Source organism: Oncorhynchus tshawytscha, linkage group LG09 (assembly GCF_018296145.1).
Source record: "Oncorhynchus tshawytscha isolate Ot180627B linkage group LG09, Otsh_v2.0, whole genome shotgun sequence".
NCBI classification, from domain to species: domain Eukaryota; kingdom Metazoa; phylum Chordata; class Actinopteri; order Salmoniformes; family Salmonidae; genus Oncorhynchus; species Oncorhynchus tshawytscha.
Genome location: NC_056437.1, coordinates 18,512,753 through 18,532,137, shown reverse-complemented (window position 1 = coordinate 18,532,137; position 19,385 = coordinate 18,512,753). Strand labels below are relative to the sequence as shown.

Sequence of the window (19,385 nt, the reverse complement as noted above, 5' to 3'; positions counted from 1 at the left end):
CACATGTTTCACATATTTGATAAGACATAAACTGGCCCTGCTTAACGCCGATGAGAAGGAACACATCCTGCTCTCTCCCCATTCTCTCTCTCTCCAGTGATCAAATCATGACCAGAGGTGTAATGAAAATAAGCCATAAAACACAAGTGTTTTTCCTGTCTATTATTCAGCCGTAATAAACAGTCTTTAACTACCAATGGGCATCAGCATGTGATAAAATTAAATTACTAAACTTTCTACAGTACCTCTGTAAAAGGTATTTAAGGAGAGAGAGAAACCCAAACCTTCCAAAACAAAGTCATCACCTACAGAGAGATGAACCTGGAGAACTGCCCCTTAAGCAAGCTAGAATCTCAATTCAACGGCTCAGACACAAGAGGTATGTGGCAGGGTCTACAGTCAATCACGGACTACAGGAAGAAACCCAGCCCAGTCACGGACCAGGATGTCTTGCTCCCAGGCAGACTAAATAACTTTTTGCCCGCTTTGAGGACAATACAGTGCCACTGACACGGCCTGCAACGGAAACATGCGGTCTCTCCTTCACTGCAGCCGAAGTGAGTAAGACATTTAAACGTGTTAACCCTCGCAAGGCTGCAGGCCCAGACGGCATCCCCAGCCGCGCGCCCTCAGAGCATGCAGCTGTTCCCACATGCTTCAAGAGGGCCACCATTGTTCCTGTTCCCAAGAAAGCTAAGGTAACTGAGCTAAGCGACTACCGCCCCGTAGCACTCACATCCGTCATCATGAAGTGCTTTGAGAGACTAGTCAAGGACCATATCACCTCCACCCTACCTGACACCCTTGACCCACTCCAATTTGCTTACCGCCCAAATAGGTCCACAGACGATGCAATCTCAACCACACTGCACACTGCCCTAACCCATCTGGACAAGAGGAATACCTATGTGAGAATGCTGTTCATCGACTACAGCTCGGCATTCAACACCATAGTACCCTCCAAGCTCGTCATCAAGCTCGAGACCCTGGGTCTCGACCCCGCCCTGTGCAACTGGGTACTGGACTTCCTGACGGGCCGCCCCAGGTGGTGAGGGTAGGCAACAACATCTCCTCCCCGCTGATCCTCAACACTGGGGCCCCACAAGGGTGCGTTCTGAGCCCTCTCCTGTACTCCCTGTTCACCCCGACTGCGTGGCCATGCACGCCTCCAACTCAATCATCAAGTTTGCGGACGACACAACAGTGGTAGGCTTGATTACCAACAACGACGAGACGGCCTACAGGGAGGAGGTGAGGGCCCTCGGAGTGTGGTGTCAGGAAAATAACCTCACACTCAACGTCAACAAAACTAAGGAGATGATTGTGGACTTCAGGAAACAGCAGAGGGAACACCCCCATCCACATCGATGGAACAGTAGTGGAGAGGGTAGCAAGTTTTAAGTTCCTCGGCATACACATCACAGACAAACTGAATTGGTCCACTCACACAGACAGCATCGTGAGGAAGGCGCAGCAGCGCCTCTTCAACCTCAGGAGGCTGAAGAAATTCGGCTTGTCACCAAAAGCACTCACAAACTTCTACAGATGCACAATCGAGAGCATCCTGGCGGGCTGTATCACCGCCTGGTATGGCAACTGCACCGCCCTCAACCGTAAGGCTCTCCAGAGGGTAGTGAGGTCTGCACAACGCATCACCGGGGCAAACTACCTGCCCTCAGGACACCTACACCACCCGATGCTACAGGAAGGCCATAAAGATCATCAAGGACATCAACCACCGAGCCACTGCCTGTTCACCCCGCTGCCATCCAGAAGGCGAGGTCAGTACAGGTGCATCAAAGCTGGGACCGAGAGACTGAAAAACAGCTTCTATCTCAAGGCCATCAGACTGTTAAACAGCCACCACTAACATTGAGTGGCTACTGCCAACACACTGTCAATGACACTGACTCTACTCCAGCCACTTTAATCATGGGAATTGATGGGAAATGATGTAAATATATCACTAGCCACTTTAAACAATGCTACCTTATATAATGTTACTTACCCTACATTGTTCATCTCATATGCATACGTTGATACTGTACTCTATATCATCGACTGCATCCTTATGTAATACATGTATCACTAGCCACTTTAACTATGCCACTTGGTTTACATACTTATCTCATATGTATATACTGTACTCGATATCATATTCATATATCCTTATGTACATATTCTTTATCCCCTTACACTGTGTATGACAGTAGTTTTTTTTGGAATTGTTAGTTAGATTACTTGCTCGTTATTACTGCATTGTCGGAACTAGAAGCACAAGCATTTCGCTACACTCGCATTAACATCTGCTAACCATGTGTATGTGACAAATAAAATTTGAGCACTTCCTAACCTCCTGCCAAATGTATGACCATATTAGAGACACATATTTCCCTCAGATTACACAGACCCATAAAGAATTTGAAAACAAACCCAATTTTGATAAACTCCCATATCTATTGGATGAAATACCACAGTGTGCCACCACAGCAGCAAGATTTGTGACCTGTTGCCACAAGAAAAGGTCAACCAGTGAAGAACAAACACCATTGTAAATACAACCCGTATTTATGTTTATATATTTTCCCTTTGGTACTTTAACTATTTCAACATAATGCCATTGGAAATGTCTTTATTCTTTTGGAACTTTTGTGAGTGCAATGTTATCTGTTAATTTGTATTGTTGATTATCTACTTCACTTGAAAAGGAAATGTTAACTTATGTTTCCCATGCCAATAAAGCCCTCAAAAAAAGAGAGACACAGACGCAGAGAGACCGAGAGAGAGACAGAGACAGGGGTTGAGAACACGTGATAGCCTCCAGAGATATTTTGAATGACAAACTCTGTTGTAGAGTCCCACAGGCCTGAGTTCAGTTGTGTACAGTACCTTGAGGAGCAGCTTGCAGATCTCGTATTTGCCCTTGGCTGCAGCCTCGTGGAGAGGAGTGAACTTCCATAGGTCTGCCACGTTCACCGACGCCCCATGTCTCACCAGCAACTCAGCTACCTCATAGTGACCATAAGAACAGGCGTTGTGCAGGGGCACCAGACCTCTGTAGAGAGAGACAGAGAAAGAGATGGATGAAAGAGACGGAGAGAGATACATCAATGGAGAGAGACAGATGGGGAGGCAGAGAGAGAGAGAGAGAAGGGCGGAGAGAGAGAGAGAAGGGCGGAGAGAGAGAGAGAGAAGGGCGGAGAGAGAGAGAGAGAGAGAAGGGCGGGAGAGAGAGAGAGAGAGAGAAGGGCGGAGAGAGAGAGAGAGAGAGAAGGGCGAGAGAGAGAGAGAGAGAGAGAAGGGCGGAGAGAGAGAGAGAGAGAGAAGGGCGGAGAGAGAGAGAGAGAGAGAAGGGCGGAGAGAGAGAGAGAGAGAGAAGGGGCGGAGAGAGAGAGAGAGAGAGAGAGAGAGAGAGAGAGAGAGAGAGAGAGAGAGAGAGAGAGAGAGAGAGAGAGATTCATTATTGCAATAATGGAGCTGGTCAACAATCGCCCGGAGGTGATCGCTGAGAACCCAATGAGCAGAACTGAGCCACGGCATTTTATAGTTAAGACACGTGCTCCTGAATACGTGACAAACAACAGATGTGTGGAACGGGTCAAAAGGTTAGGATTTGTATTAAAGAAATGAATAATTCACATCAGATAGTATCTGCAGTGAAGACTGTTCTAATTGTATAGAAACCAGGGTTTAGCCCCCAAGACAAGGTTATTGTTATCAGCTATCCAGACCAGAGACATCTCCTCCCTGGTACCTCATAGTACACAAATACCAATTCAATCTATGGGATGCAGGCTGTAGGTTTTATCACCAAGCCAACATAAATCAATTTCCAGCGCCAAGCCCCAGAGGCCCAACTCAGTCCACACAGACAAAGATGAGTACAGAGAATCCTTATTCGATGCACAAACAGTATTTTACAACATAATCTTGTCATTTTCTACCATAGACAGACATAACATTCTATATCATCAGGGGAGTGGTGGAGCAGAGAAGATGAAAGCACTGTAGAGATAGGAGATAGACAGACACATGCAGATTTCTGAGCTAATAGACAGTGACACACAGACAGATAGGGAGAAAGAAAGACCGATAGCCAGCCAACCACCATCCAGACACATAGTAAGCCAGCCAGGTAGCCAACCAGCAAGACAGATAGTCAGTCAGCCAGGCAGCCAACCAGCCAGACAGATAGTCAGTCAGCCAGCTAGCCATCAAGTCAGCCAAAGACTCACCCCTTGTCTTTAGCGTGGACGTCGGCCCCATGATGCAGCAGGTACTCCACCACCGCCACACGGTTGTAGCCGGCGGCGAAGTGCAGTGGAGTGGAGTGACGACCCTCCAGGTCCCGACAATTCACATTCTGTGGAGAGCACAATGACTGCAAGGAGAGAGAGAGAGAGAAACGTTTACATTACAGCAGCAAAGCAGTCTGCAGAGAGAGTGAGAGTGGAAAAAGAGAAACACACTCCGTTTCCATTCTAACATTCAGTTAACAGCAGCACAGGCAGATCAAATCAAACCTGAAAAAGCAGCAGAGGTGAAAATGGCACGTTTTCAAAACATTCTCACAATATCTTGAGTTGCAGCCTGGTCTCATAGACTAGACGTAACATGGTAAACATAAATCCGGGACACTCAAATTAGTATGATACAGTCATATGTTATGTTTGGTGTGGTTACATATGACTGAAGGTTACTTAAGGCAAAAACAGAAGTGGGGTATCAACCCAAAGTTTGCGCGTTCAAAACTTAATCACAGACAACATTAGCATTCAAGCTAATGCAAATACTTACTACTTTTTAGCTACATTGCAACTACTTAGCATGTTAGCCAACCCTTCCCTTAACCCTTTAACCTAACTCTTAACCCTAACCATATATCCTAACTCCTAGCCTAGCTAACATTAGCCACCAAGCTATTGTTAGCCACATCAAATTGGATTCGTAACATATAATTCGCTGTATGAATTACAATTCGTAACATATAAGAATTGTAATTCGTAAAATACCACATAATTTGTAACATATCAAAATAATTGTAATTTATAAAATACAAAATAATTTGTAACATATTGTACGAATGGCAATTCTTAACATATACGAAATGATGGACATCCATAAATTAATACATACCATAAGAAACATAACATATACTAATGGAGTGTCCCAGATGTCCATTTACTATGTTACGTCTACCCCTGAGTGCAGGTTGGGAGTTGAAGGTGATGCAGTCCAGTGAGTTCACATACCAAGAGAAAGAGTAGTAGAAATCCAATAACAGTTTCCATATCAATGGGTCCTGTGCATGTCATGTATTAGCCTTCTTTTTCTTGTGAGTCAGCTAGCTATGCCAGCGAGTAAGGACCACACAGACGCACGCACACACACTTAAATGAAAATCCTACCTTCACAGTGTCCAGATCTCCAGCTTTAGCTGCCTCCAGGAGTTGATAGTCTACATCAGAGTTCCTCACAGGTACATTTTCTGGGCAAGAAAAAAGAACATCACATAATCACCAACCAGTGTCTCAGTGTAACAACACAACCCCAGCCAGCAGAAAGGTCACTCTGTCACTGCACAGTCGCTTTCCATGGAAGACACAGCGATGGAACCGACAAAGACTGCCTGAATAGAATGGAGAGGAGATAAAGGTAAATAAACACAAACCCACACCACAGGAGGTTGGTGGCACCATAATTGGGGAGGGCAGGCTAGTGGTAATGACTGGAGAAATCAGTGAAATGGTATCAAATACATCAAACATGTGGGTTCTATGTGTTTGATGCCGTTCCATTAGTTCCTTTCCAGACATTATTATGAGCCGTCCTCCCCTCTGCAGCCTCCACTGACCCACACATATATTCTCTCTCTTGCTGTCTCTCTCCTTCTCTCTCTGTTGTCTCTCCGTACCACTGAGTATCTGCTGCACGGCCTCGTTGCCCATCTGTGAGGCGGTGAATCCCTGTAGTGAGAGGATGGAGGCGTCTGCGCCGTAGCTCAGCAGCAGTCTGCAGGTCTGGAGATGTCCTGCCATGGCAGCACGGTGCAGGGCTGTCTGCCCCAGGGTGTCCAGTGCATTCATCTGGGAGACAGGGAATGAGTGAGGAGAGGGGTTGTGGGGATTGAGCTGTGCTGTGAGTGAATTTTCCCCAGCTGAGCCCTAAGGCTGCTAGAGCTCTTCAGAGACTATCAGCCCCGAGCAGGAACTGGGAGTGTGTTTGCGTGCACATCCATTTTGTGTGTGTGTGTGTGTGAGCATTTTTGGGAGGTCTACTGCATATGAAAATGTATATGTGTCTATAAGAGCATGCATGTCTAAGTTTGCTTCCTGACAGACTTATTTATTCAGCACCATCTCCGTTTCTCTTAGCTCCTGGGATGTCCTCATTTGATTCAACTCCAATGAAAGGGGAGGCTCTGCTTAGAACAACACAGCACAGCCCTGCTCCCCACAGACACACTGATCTGAGCACAGTAGCAAAACTCCAATACTAGGCACTGCTTGACTGTGTTAACTGCTCAGCCAGCCAGGCAGGCAGTCAGGCACGTGCTGCTGTTTATGGATGGCTGAGGATGTATGGCTGAGGATGGCTGAAGGGATGGATGGCTGAGGATGGCTGAAGATGGGTGGCTGAGGATGGCTGAGGATGTATGGCTGAGGATGGCTGAAGGGATGGATGGCTGAAGATGGGTGAAGGGATGGATGGCTGAAGGGATGGGCTGAGGATGGGTGAAGGTCTGATGGATGGCTGAAGGGAATGGCTGGGATGTATGGCTGAGGATGGGTGAAGGTATGTATGGCTGAGGATGGCTGAAGGGATGGATGGCTGAAGGGATGTATGGCTGAGGATGGGTGAAGATGTATGGCTGAGGATGGGTGAAGGTATGTATGGCTGAGGATGGCTGAAGGGATGGATGGCTGAAGGGATGTATGGCTGAGGATGGGTGAAGGGATGGATGGCTGAAGGGCTGGATTGCTGAGGATGGGTGGCTGAAGGGATGGATGGCTGAAGGGCTGGATTGCTAAGGATGGGTGGCTGAAGGGATGGATGGCTGAGGATGGGTGAATGGCTGAAGGGATGGATGGCTGAAGGGCTGGATTGCTAAGGATGGGTGGCTGAAGGGATGGATGGCTGAAGTGCTGGATTGCTAAGGACGGGTGGCTGAAGGGATGGATTGCTAAGGATGGGTGGCTGAAGGGATGGATGGCTGAGGTGAATACTGTTTACTTTGGATGTCTGTTCCCTCTGTCATGCTCCCTACCCAGCTAACTAGTGCTGGGTCTCTGTGGGGGATAGCTACCTGCACTCATGACTTTGGAAGGACAAGCCAGACATGACAGTTAAAGGACCACTGTGTGTAGAGGCTTCTCTTTTCTGGATATCTGCTCAACGAACGCTGCTGTCAAAAGCACCACAGAGCCTCTCATGTCTGTCTCGGCCGTGTTTCTTTAGAAAGCAATAGAAAACATACAACACTGACACTATTGAAATAAATCTATCAAGGAAAGATATCAAGAGGATTCTCTTTAGTGGCTGTCTGGCTTTAAACAGTGTACACCTGGTGTGTGTCTTGCCCCAGGCCTGCATCAGAGGACAGCCTGTTAAGGTGAGATCTTCAGGGGGAATGGCAGGCTCTGAACACTCCATCCATTAGGTCATTCTTATCTGATGGAGCTCTCAGATCCAGACAGTCTTTTCCCACTGTCCGGACTGTTGGTGCGTTAAGTAATACTATACGCGATTCAGCTCCAAAACAGGTGACTTCAGATTGCCACCCGACACTGGGAAGACAAAACTCTCTGTCTTTGGGTAGTTAGTTAGAGAAACATCATGCCTCCCAGGGTTTGGGTTCAATCAAATGGCTCAGATTTACACTCGGATTAGGTGTTTCCATTGAACCTGCCCGTCTGGGTGAAGGGATGGATGGGTGAGGATGGGTGAAGGGATGGTTGAGGATGGGTGAAGGGATGGGTGAGGATGGGTGAAGGGATGGATGGATGAGGATGGGCGAAGGGATGGATGGATGAGGATGGGCGAAGGGATGGATGGATGGGTGAGGATGGGTGAAGAGATGGATGGGTGAGGATGGGTGAAGGAATGGATGGGTGAGGATGGGTGAAGGGATGGATGGGTGAGGATGGGTGAAGGGATGGATGGGTGAGGATGGGTGAAGGGATGGATGGATGGGTGAGGATGGGTGGATGGATGGGTGAGGATGGGTGAAGGGATGGATGAATGGGTGAGGATGGGTGAAGGGATGGATGAATGGGTGAGGATGGGTGAAGGGATGGATGGATGGGTGAGGATGGGTGAAGGGATGGATGGATGGGTGAGGATGGGTGAAGGGATGGATGAATGGGTGAGGATGGGTGAAGGGATGGATGGATGGGTGAGGATGGGTGAAGGGATGGATGGATGGGTGAAGGGATGGATGGGTGAGGATGGGTGAAGGGATGGATGGATGGGTGAGGATGGGTGAAGGGATGGATGGATGGGTGAGGATGGGTGAAGGGATGGATGAGGATGGGTGAAGGGATGGATGGGTGAAGGGATGGATAGATGGGTGAGGATGGGTGAAGGGATGGATGGATGGATGGGTGAGGTAAATACTGTACCTTTGCTCCATGTTTCTGCAACACCTCCATGATGTCATTGTGTGCCCTCTCAGCAGCCACATGTAGAGGAGTCATGAAGCTGCAGCGACAAAACGCACCCACAGGTTTGAGTCCACGTAGTCATGACATAAGTGGTTAGGGGATGAGGTCAGACAGAGGTCAGGTAAACAGGAAGACACTCACTCCTTGTTCTTCTCGTTGACGTTGGCACCTTTACGTAACAGCAGCTCTGTGACCTGCTTCCGCTTGGGGTGAGGAGAGGCCACTGAACAGTGCTGCAACACAAGAGGAGTTCATTTAACACTGTAGCCCTGTGTGGTGTGTGTAGTGTGTGTAGTGTGTGTGTCTTACCAGTGCCGTCTCGTGGGTCTGTGGGTGTTTGAAGTTGATAATCTCTAGAGCAAGGGTCTTCTTGGCCTTGGCCATGTCTGCCTCCCGCGCTGCCTGGAGCAGAGAGTGACCCTTAAACTCATCTACAGAACACACACAGGGCGGAGAGAAAGATGATGTCATCCAAACAGTTACACACACAACCCAAAACATTTTATTGGAGGGACAAACTATAATACCAGTGTGACCATGTTGGTATGCATGTGAGTGTATTGTGTGGGCCTGTGTGACAGTGTGTGTGTTTGTGTGTTAGTGTGTGAGAGAAGATGCTGTTCTCACAGGTGAGTCTCTCTTTGAGCTCTGGGGTGGGGGCCATGTCCACAGCACTCTTCCCGTGACAGTTGACCAGGGAGGGGTCAGCCCCGTGGCTCAGCAGCAGAGAACACACCTCCACGCGGTTCTTCGAGGCAGCTTCGTGGAGAGGGGTGAACTGCCACAGGTCCATGGCATTAACACACGCTCCGTGCTACAGGAAACAGAGAGGGGTGTTAGACACAATCGATATTGTAAAGGAAAGAAAGTGGCAGGTAGGTGAAAATGTTTTTTGAAACTAGTCCAATAAGAGCAAAGATTTCGCTGAACTTTTCATTGAGGCGTTACGGCTCAGGTGTTACCGCAGCACTGACATCAAACATCAGGTGAGTGATGAGGGCTTCCCGTAGACTAGCCAGTCAGTCTTGAGACTTAAAGACCAACTCAGACAAGAAGTGAAAAAAGTCTGAGTGTTCTGTCAAAGGAACCCAGACAGGTTTTTCAGACAGTGACAGAGCTGCTACGAATCCCTCTGAAAACACCTGATAAAATAACGTCTTTCTGAGGACCCACTATACAAGAGCTATTCAACTCTGACCCTACGAGGTCCGGAGCCTGCTGGTTTCCTGTTCAACCTGATTATGAGGGCTAAAATCAGTCCCTGGTTTGAGGGGAACAATGGAGAAAAAAATCAGTGGAACTGGCTTCGTGGTCCAGAGTTTAATTTGAGGGCTCTATAGCCTCTGAGCTAAAGGATTCGCACTTTCATAATATATGCCATTTAACAGAGGCTTTTATCCAAAGCAACTTACAGTCAAGCGTGCATACATTTTAAGTATGGGTGGTCCCAGGAACCAAACCCACTGTCCTGGCGTTGCTAGCATCATGCTCTACCAACTGAGTTCCACAGCCACACCATAACAAGCATGCCAGGACACACACAAAGCAGCAGAGGGGAGTAGAAATGCTGCATTTCTTACCTTCAGCAGCAGCTCTGTCACTTCGTAGTGACCATAGGAACAGGCATTATGGAGAGGAACCAGACCCCTGAGGGTGAGAGGCACACATAGACAACATTCATTCACATACGAAACAGACTTTGTATATCTGTGTAATGAACAGCTCAGTTAGTTAGGTAATGAGGTCAATGAAGTGTGAACTCAACATTTCAAAAACATTGGGGGGGACACGACACATAACAAACAACACACACACTTACCCTTTGTCCTTTGCATGTACGTCGGCACCGTGCTGTAGTAGGAGCTGGACTATTCTGACCCGGTTGTACCCTGCAGCCAGGTGGAGAGGGGTGGACTACAGAGGAGAAAAGAGAGAGAGAATAATCAGAATAAGACAAGGAAATCTGAGACGACACTTTCTACCTAACAAAACACTGGGCAAGAGCAGGAGGTGGATGCCCATGATCACACCTTTAGAGCGTTAGCACTGCTCCTCAGTGGTAGCCTATATATGAGTGTGTGTCTCTGGGGAGAGAGGTTGATGGGAGATCTCAGAGAGGGAGGAATGGACTCAGGAGGATGGAACGTTTACCAGGAGGTGGTTCACTGAAACAGAACTACAATGAGCTCAGAACCAGAATCAGCAATACAAAGAGCTGATCTGGGAGGAAAATATCATTGTGATCATTATAGTTAACACTTCAGGTGAAACCCCAGCGGGCTAGCCTTGGCTATATGACTGCACTGCTTACATATCCTTTCACATCTACTCGCTTGTCTTTTGTTATTGTCTTCCAGACGGAGGCTGTGTGTGTGTGTGTGTGTGTGTGTGTGTGTGTGTGTGTGTGTGTGTGTGTGTGTGTGTGTGTGTGTGGTATAACCTAAATTATGTTAATCTCATCTCCCAGACTCTGTCTTCCCACTGAATAGTCAAATAGCTTACATCACCTCATTTAAAATAATTAGTGCAATTAGGGAACTGCCAACTCAAGCTGGACCAAAAATGTGAATCAATGGCTTCCCTCGTAGCAGCCATGTGAAAGCCTCTCTCAGCTGTTTCTGCTTTGAGCAGAGTGCTCGACACGTTAGTCAACAGTCAAGTAGTGAAGCGCTAGAACAATGGCTGCTGCCAACACAACACAGGAAATTGGTGCTTTGGTGCCAGTTTGTTGGAATGTCCTACAACTGTGATTCTGGAAAATCATGAAATTTAGCTTGCTACGTTTGTTGTGAAGAGGCAGTGACTGATTTCGAGCAAACGCAGACAAAACAACAAACCTAAGGAGGAGCTGAAAAGAAAAGGAAGCATCATGGAAGAGACAGCAGCAGTGGAGTTGTATCAACAGAACACACAGATGACTAGTGGAGCATCACTGTAACTCAGAGACAGGAGTTAGTCTAGCGACCATGCGTTGAGTGGGTATCAGAGACTAAATCAAATTGTCACAGCCAGACAGTGAATAAAGAGGTAGCACGAAAAAGGCTGGACCGTAGCCCCTTTCAGATGTACTTTCTAGGTGAGGAAAAAGTATGTGACTGGAGAATAGTGAACAAAATAACGGGACAAAAGTGCCAATGAAGAGTGCACAACAAAGATTTTCCTGCTTTCCACTGATTACACAATTAATAAGGAACTGTGTAAATTGTCCACCCATAGATAATTTACAACTCTTATTTGGTCTGGACAATAGTACCAAAATGCAAAAAAAAAAAAAAAAAGCTTTCGTAACATGCACATTATAATTACAACAGCAAAAGTAGACAATGACCCAAGTCCAAAACAAGGATAAAAGGTGTGACAAGCTACAGGATGGCAGGGTGAGGTCATAGTATGGCATTACAGGAGCAGATGCAGATAGGGGAAGTATGTTGACCCGGTAATAAGCAGGCAATAAGGTGAAATCAGGAACACCCACAGAAGAGGGTTCGTATCCCAGTGTTCTTTATCCTGACCCAAACTCCCCTCCACCCCAAATCATAACCGTAACCCAGCAATGTGAGGTTTGGTGGGTGGATGAAATGTGACCAACAAGAAGGCCAAGGTCCCAAAATATGCACAAGGAGTCAGCTAAAAAAAAAAAAAAAAAGATAAACCAAAATCCCCCAGAAAAGTAATCAAAAGGAGTGCATCAATCTTAGAGCTGTTTGAAAATAACTTACCAGCATTTTTTGAGATGTCGACTGATAGACAATGTCGCCAGAACCACAAGTAAAACAGAACAAAAAAAAGGAACACAAAAACACAAAAATGATAGCATCATGTCGGTATTCCAAGCTAGAAGAAGTCATTGCAGATTTCAATCTAAAATGTCAAATTCAATTGAGCAGGTGTTTTATTTTAGGTGTTTCTAATCATCTGAATAAGTTGTTGGGAACAGAACAGCGCGTCTGCACTAGAACCTTTCGAGACAGAAGGTCAGGTGAGAGGTGCAGGAGACTGACATTAGCATAACATTTCTATGACATTTGAGCAATATAAGGAGGGAGACTCGGTCCAGCCCATTTGGGCAGTGGGAAGGTTGGGCCTGGCATCCGGGCACCAGACAGCCCTGTTCTGTTCTACCCCCAGATAGATAACCTAGGCTACGTGAGCCGGACGGGCCAGGGGGCTGGGATGGGACGGAGGAAAGGGGGCTGGGACAGGGGGCTGGGATGGGACGGGGGAAAGGGGGCTGGGCCAGGGGGCTGGGATGGGACGGGGGAAAGGGGCTGGGCCAGGGGGCTGGGATGGGACGGAGGAAAGGGGGCTGGGCCAGGGGGCTGGGATGGGACGGAGGAAAGGGGCTGGGCCAGGGGGCTGGGATGGGACGGGGGAAAGGGGGCTGGGACAGGGGGCTGGGATGGGACGGGGGAAAGGGGGCTGGGCCAGGGGGCTGGGATGGGACGGGGGGAAAGGGGGCTGGGACAGGGGGCTGGGACAGGGGGCTGGGATGGGACAGAGGAAAGGGGGCTGGGCCAGGGGGCTGGGATGGGACGGAGGAAAGGGGCTGGGCCAGGGGGCTGGGATGGGACGGAGGAAAGGGGGCTGGGCCAGGGGGGCTGTCAAATCCCTGTCAAACGTGGCAAAGCAGAGCTGTTGTATGTTAGTAATCATAGGATGCAACACTAGACCTCTCTTCAACATGACAGCTGTGAATCATTCGTATTAATATGCCCTTTACCAGACGCTTACAGTCATTTTGTGGATCTCAGTACAAAACTGCTATAGAACAACAAAAGCCATTGTAGAACCTCAGAACTGGAAACCAGTATCAGGCACGTCCTTAATTTACAAGGGAAAAAAAATCAGCTATTATATGAAAGCCTGATAACAAAACAGTTATCTACAAAATAAACTGACTGAAATTCACCCAAAACACAGTTTATGATGTGAGTATTTGACATGCATCCCATACCACTGTCTTGACCAGAGACTATTTATCCCAGTAACAACATGCCATTAATCTATAACGTGTTGGTAGGATTCACACACCATGCTGACAGAATGCTTTCTTTCACTCTGTTTCGTCTGCACTAAAAGCTGCATTATTCACAAACAGTTTTCCCTTGTCTGCCAGTTTGTTTTTATTGGGTTGTGTGTCTCGCCCCAGGAATATTACAAATGCAATGCAGCACAGGGCTGCATCGCCATGGCGACACAGCTGTAGCTGAGGTTGGGCTCAATCGCTTAGGCTCCGCCCATCAATCTGTCACCCCAGAGGGGCGGGAGGAAAGGAGAGGGGGAGGAGGAGATAAGGAGAGGGGGAGGTAGGGAGGAGGGGGAGTCAGCCTAGTGAGAGATAGAGCATCCCACCGGCTTTATACCCAATCACTACTGCGAAATAAACAATAACAAATCCTGTTAAAAATAACTAGGTACTGGTCCCTCTCGCTCCCTTTGCAATCACTAACATAGCTCATGGACAAGACAGGGTAATGTTCCATCTGCTTTCAGACACAAAGCTTCTCTCTGTTAAACAACGGACTGGAAATGATTATAAACCGGCTTCCATTTAGAGAGTCTAGTCCACTACCACAGTCCACTCAATACCCTCTCCCTTCCTCAAATAATGTACTGCCCCTACGGATATAGGGGACCGTTTGAATTCAGAACATGATGTACTGAAGTGATACAGATAGTTAGAGGAACTGCTGGAGCATATTGTCTCGGAGGCCCCACTGTGATAACACAGAGCATTTCCATTTTAAAACCGAATCTTAAGTGTTTGAAGGGGACATCTGTGATGGTATAAAAGCACTGTTCCATTTCCCAGTAGACCTGGAGAAAGAAATAAAGAGAGAGCGCGAGAGAAAATGGATGTGGCAGGATGACCTTTTGTCTCCCAGCCCTTGGGGATGGGTACTGTAGTGAATCAGGGAGAGAAGAGAGATTTTCAAGTGTGCCGCGGAACCTTTCCTAATCTTGATTTTTTTTTTAAACTCACTTATAAACGTGACCTGTGGAATGCAGATGGAATTGGCAGCACCAGTGGCGCTCAGATAATACATTGGATGGCACATGGTTGCATCTGTGTCATTGTTTCACGTCCAGTACGCGAGCAAAATAATTAGCATTATTTTACTTTGCATGTGAGAACCACTAGCACACGCAAGTCTGATAAGGCTCAGCTGAACCACAGCCTCTGCCGTGGAAAACAACAGAGCTTTCTGTCCATGGTTGCACCTTTACAATGCAGAAAACCGCCCGTCTCAAGCTCAGTTCAAAACAAAAAAACAAAAAACCTATTTTACTGGAGCTAAAAAAAAATGTGTCACAGAAAACAGATGATTTGCAGTATGGATCAGATGGAGGACACCACCACTAAATAAATGGGGACATTTTAGGTGTGAGGCAGAATGTATCATGCCATCAAGGCGTGCCACGGTTGAAATAAGGTTGGGAACCGCTGGGTTAGAAAGGGGATACCTAGTCAGTTGTACAACTGAATGCATTCAACAGAAATGTGTCTTCTGCATTTAACCCAACCCCTCTGAATCAGAGGTGCGGGGGGCTGCCATAATCAACATCCACGTATTGGACGCCCGGGGAACAGTGCTCTAACCACTAGGCTACCTGGCGAATACGTATCTGTGTGTACTATATGTCCATGTCCTTTGAATTGTTACCTGGCAGTCAGCCCAGTTAGCCCAGTCAGCCCAGTTAGCCCAGTTAGTCCAGTCAGCCCAGTTAGCCCAGTCAGCCCAGTTAGCCCCAGCGCCTCGCCAGCATGATTTGGACTTCTAACCCCTTTTAAAAATGGTGTGTATGAGCTACAGACGTCTGGGTTGTACCTTTTCATTAGTCTATTTGTTCTGGTACCAACCATTTTGTCTGTGATTAACGGCAGATCCCGAAGGGGCCGGGTCTTTTTACAAAAACGTCTGAATGGTTTCAGCTTCAAACTATTAAAATCTCTCTATGAAAAGATGACTCATGAGCACATACATGTTTTGCTCCTAATTACAAGATCACAGTAATCCGAGGACAGTGGCTTTGATGCTGTAATAAAGATCACATAATTGCTGTCACTGACTAGTTGGATATTCATTTCCCACCGGACAAACAATTACTGTACTTACACCATTCATATAAATTCATTTTTAGAGGGGTTTCTGCACTGGCAGACCTTTTTTCATTGACATTTGTCAATACAACTCATGAATGCAACTTTATGTCAAATAGTTATGTGTTGTAGCCCTGGTTGTCCTGAAAACAACATGGTAAAACACTTCATTGTGAGGCTAAATAGGAAGGCTGAACAAGCAGGTAAATGAAAAGCAGGTTTTTGCTGGGGTCTCAGGACTGATAGGGTTAAATTAGTCCACCTCCTGCACACTGGGAGGTCTCAGATCACCAGCAAGTATCTGTAATGTGTGACTACATCAGGCACCTGTAAACACACCTCTCTACAGCACAGGGTCACAAAGAGCTTCACAGAGGGAAGAGGAGAGGAGGGACTGGGAAGAGGAGAGGAGGGGGGGGAGAGAGAGAGGGAGGGATGAGAGGAGGGACTAGGGTGAGGGGGAGGAGGGAGGGGGTGAGAGGAGGGCGGGGGTGAGAGGGGAGAGGGACTGGGGTGAGCGGGGAGAAGAGGGACTGGAGTGAGCGGGGAGAAGAGGGACTGGAGTGAGCGGGGAGAAGAGGGACTGGAGTGAGCGGGGAGAAGAGGGACTGGAGTGAGCGGATGGGAGGACGGAGAGGAGAGGGACTGGGGTGAGCGGATGGGAGGACGGAGGGGAGAGGGACTGGGGTGAGCGGAGAGAGGAGGGGGGACTGGGGTGAGCGGAGAGAGGAGGGGGAGGACGGGGGTGAGAGGAGGGGAGGACGGGGGTGAGAGGAGAGATGAGGGGGTCAGACAGGAGAGGGTGAGAGGGGAGGGGAGGGACTGGGGTTGAAGGAAAGCTCTGACTACATACTTATGATATTACTTTCATTAGTAAGCACCTAGCAGCTCCATTCCTTTTACTCTCCTTTCACAGAATTGTAACCTGTAACCATGCCAACAGTGACTGGTAAGTCGTTGCCATGGCGGCAGTGCATGCTATAACTACCATGAAAACGGTACAGTTGGAGGTTTGGCCGAGGCACTGTGCTTTCCTGAGTGAACCTCTCTCTCCATTCATATAACCATGCATCATTAGGCTTAACCCCAGGGAGGGAGGACACCACCTGCTTGGGAGGGACACTGTCTTTATGTCCTGGATAGAGTAAACAGCCTAGTCCGAGGGGAGGCAGGCGAACACAAACATTGGTCAAACTGAGAGAAAGAGAGAGTGAACACAAACATTGGTCAAACTGAGAGAAAGAGAGAGTGAACACAAACGTTGGTCAAACTGAGAGAAAGAGAGTGAACACAAACGTTGGTCAAACAGAGAGAAAGAGAGTGAACACAAACGTTGGTCAAACAGAGTGAAAGAGAGAGTGAACACAAACGTTGGCCAAACAGAGAGAAAGAGAGAGTGAACACAAACGTTGGTCAAACAGAGAGAAAGAGAGTGAACACAAACATTGGCCAAACAGAGAGAAAGAGAGTGAACACAAACATTGGCCAAACAGAGAGAAAGAGAGAGTGAACACAAACGTTGGTCAAACAGAGAGAAAGAGAGTGAACACAAACATTGGTCAAACAGAGAGAAAGAGAGTGAACACAAACGTTGGTCAAACTGAGAGAAAGAGAGTGAACACAAACGTTGGTCAAACAGAGAGAAAGAGAGTGAACACAAACGTTGGTCAAACAGAGAGAAAGAGAGTGAACACAAACGTTGGTCAAACTGAGAGAAAGAGAGTGAACACAAACGTTGGTCAAACAGAGAGAAAGAGAGTGAACACAAACGTTGGTCAAACAGAGAGAAAGAGAGTGAACACAAACGTTGGTCAAACAGAGAGAAAGAGAGTGAACACAAACGTTGGTCAAACTGAGAGAAAGAGAGTGAACACAAACGTTGGTCAAACAGAGAGAAAGAGAGTGAACACAAACGTTGGTCAAACAGAGAGAAAGAGAGTGAACACAAACGTTGGTCAAACAGAGTGAAAGAGAGTGAACACAAACATTGGTCAAACAGAGAGAAAGAGAGTGAACACAAACGTTGGTCAAACAGAGTGAAAGAGAGTGAACACAAACATTGGTCAAACAGAGAGAAAGAGAGTGAACACAAACGTTGGTCAAACTGAGAGAAAGAGAGTGAACACAAACGTTGGTCAAACAGAGAGAAAGAGAGTGAACACAAACGTTGGTCAAACAGAGAGAAAGAGAGTGAACACAAACGTTGGTCAAACAGTGTGAAAGAGAGTGAACACAAACGTTGGTCAAACAGAGAGAAAGAGAGTGAACACAAACGTTGGTCAAACAGAGAGAAAGAGAGTGAACACAAACGCTGGTTAAACAGTGTGAAAGAGAGTGAACACAAACGTTGGTCAAACAGAGAGAAAGAGAGTGAACACAAACGTTGGTCAAACAGAGAGAAAGAGAGTGAACACAAACGCTGGTCAAACAGTGTGAAAGAGAGTGAACACAAACGTTGGTCAAACAGAGAGAAAGAGAGTGAACACAAACGTTGGTCAAACAGAGAGAAAGAGAGTGAACACAAACATTGGTCAAACAGAGAGAAAGAGAGTGAACACAAACGTTGGTCAAACAGAGAGAAAGAGAGTGAACACAAACGTTGGTCAAACAGAGAGAAAGAGAGTGAACACAAACGTTGGTCAAACAGAGAGAAAGAGAGTGAACACAAACGTTGGTCAAACAGAGAGAAAGAGAGTGAACACAAATGTTGGTCAAACAGAGAGAAAGAGAGTGAACACAAACATTGGTCAAACAGAGAGAAAGAGAGTGAACACAAACATTGGTCAAACAGAGATCAAATCAAATCAAATCAAATCAAATCAAATCAAATTTTATTTGTCACATACACATGGTTAGCAGATGTTAATGCGAGTGTAGCGAAATGCTTGTGCTTCTAGTTCCGACAATGCAGTAATAACGAGCAAGTAATCTAACTAACAATTCCAAAAAAAACTACTGTCTTATACACAGTGTAAGGGGATAAAGAATATGTACATAAGGATATATGAATGAGTGATGGTACAGAGCAGCATAGGCAAGATACAGTAGATGATATCGAGTACAGTATATACATATGAGATAAGTATGTAAACCAAGTGGCATAGTTAAAGTGGCTAGTGATACATGTATTACATAAGGATGCAGTCGATGATATAGAGTACAGTATCAACGTATGCATATGAGATGAACAATGTAGGGTAAGTAACATTATATAAGGTAGCATTGTTTAAAGTGGCTAGTGATATATTTACATCATTTCCCATCAATTCCCATGATTAAAGTGGCTGGAGTAGAGTCAGTGTCATTGACAGTGTGTTGGCAGTAGCCACTCAATGTTAGTGGTGGCTGTTTAACAGTCTGATGGCCTTGAGATAGAAGCTGTTTTTCAGTCTCTCGGTCCCAGCTTTGATGCACCTGTACTGACCTCGCCTTCTGGATGACAGCGGGGTGAACAGGCAGTGGCTCGGGTGGTTGATGTCCTTGATGATCTTTATGGCCTTCCTGTAGCATCGGGTGGTGTAGGTGTCCTGGAGGGCAGGTAGTTTGCCCCCGGTGATGCGTTGTGCAGACCTCACTACCCTCTGGAGAGCCTTACGGTTGAGGGCGGTGCAGTTGCCATA

At 47.0% G+C, this 19,385-nt stretch overlaps 1 protein-coding gene across 1 annotated transcript in view; it reads right to left on the bottom strand.

The window, feature by feature from the left end:
• The window catches only part of tnksa (tankyrase, TRF1-interacting ankyrin-related ADP-ribose polymerase a), a 158,061-nt gene that overhangs the window by 17,474 nt on the left and 121,202 nt on the right, over positions 1 to 19,385 (bottom strand). The window contains exons 6-15 of the mRNA XM_024431113.2: positions 10,483 to 10,577; positions 10,244 to 10,310; positions 9,291 to 9,477; positions 8,973 to 9,094; positions 8,805 to 8,896; positions 8,622 to 8,700; positions 5,915 to 6,086; positions 5,409 to 5,488; positions 4,236 to 4,381; positions 2,890 to 3,055 (exon numbers count right to left, since the gene is read on the bottom strand). Of these exons, the coding sequence (XP_024286881.2) occupies positions 2,890 to 3,055; positions 4,236 to 4,381; positions 5,409 to 5,488; positions 5,915 to 6,086; positions 8,622 to 8,700; positions 8,805 to 8,896; positions 8,973 to 9,094; positions 9,291 to 9,477; positions 10,244 to 10,310; positions 10,483 to 10,577 (1,206 nt within the window). The remainder of the gene's footprint in view (positions 1 to 2,889; positions 3,056 to 4,235; positions 4,382 to 5,408; positions 5,489 to 5,914; positions 6,087 to 8,621; positions 8,701 to 8,804; positions 8,897 to 8,972; positions 9,095 to 9,290; positions 9,478 to 10,243; positions 10,311 to 10,482; positions 10,578 to 19,385) is intronic.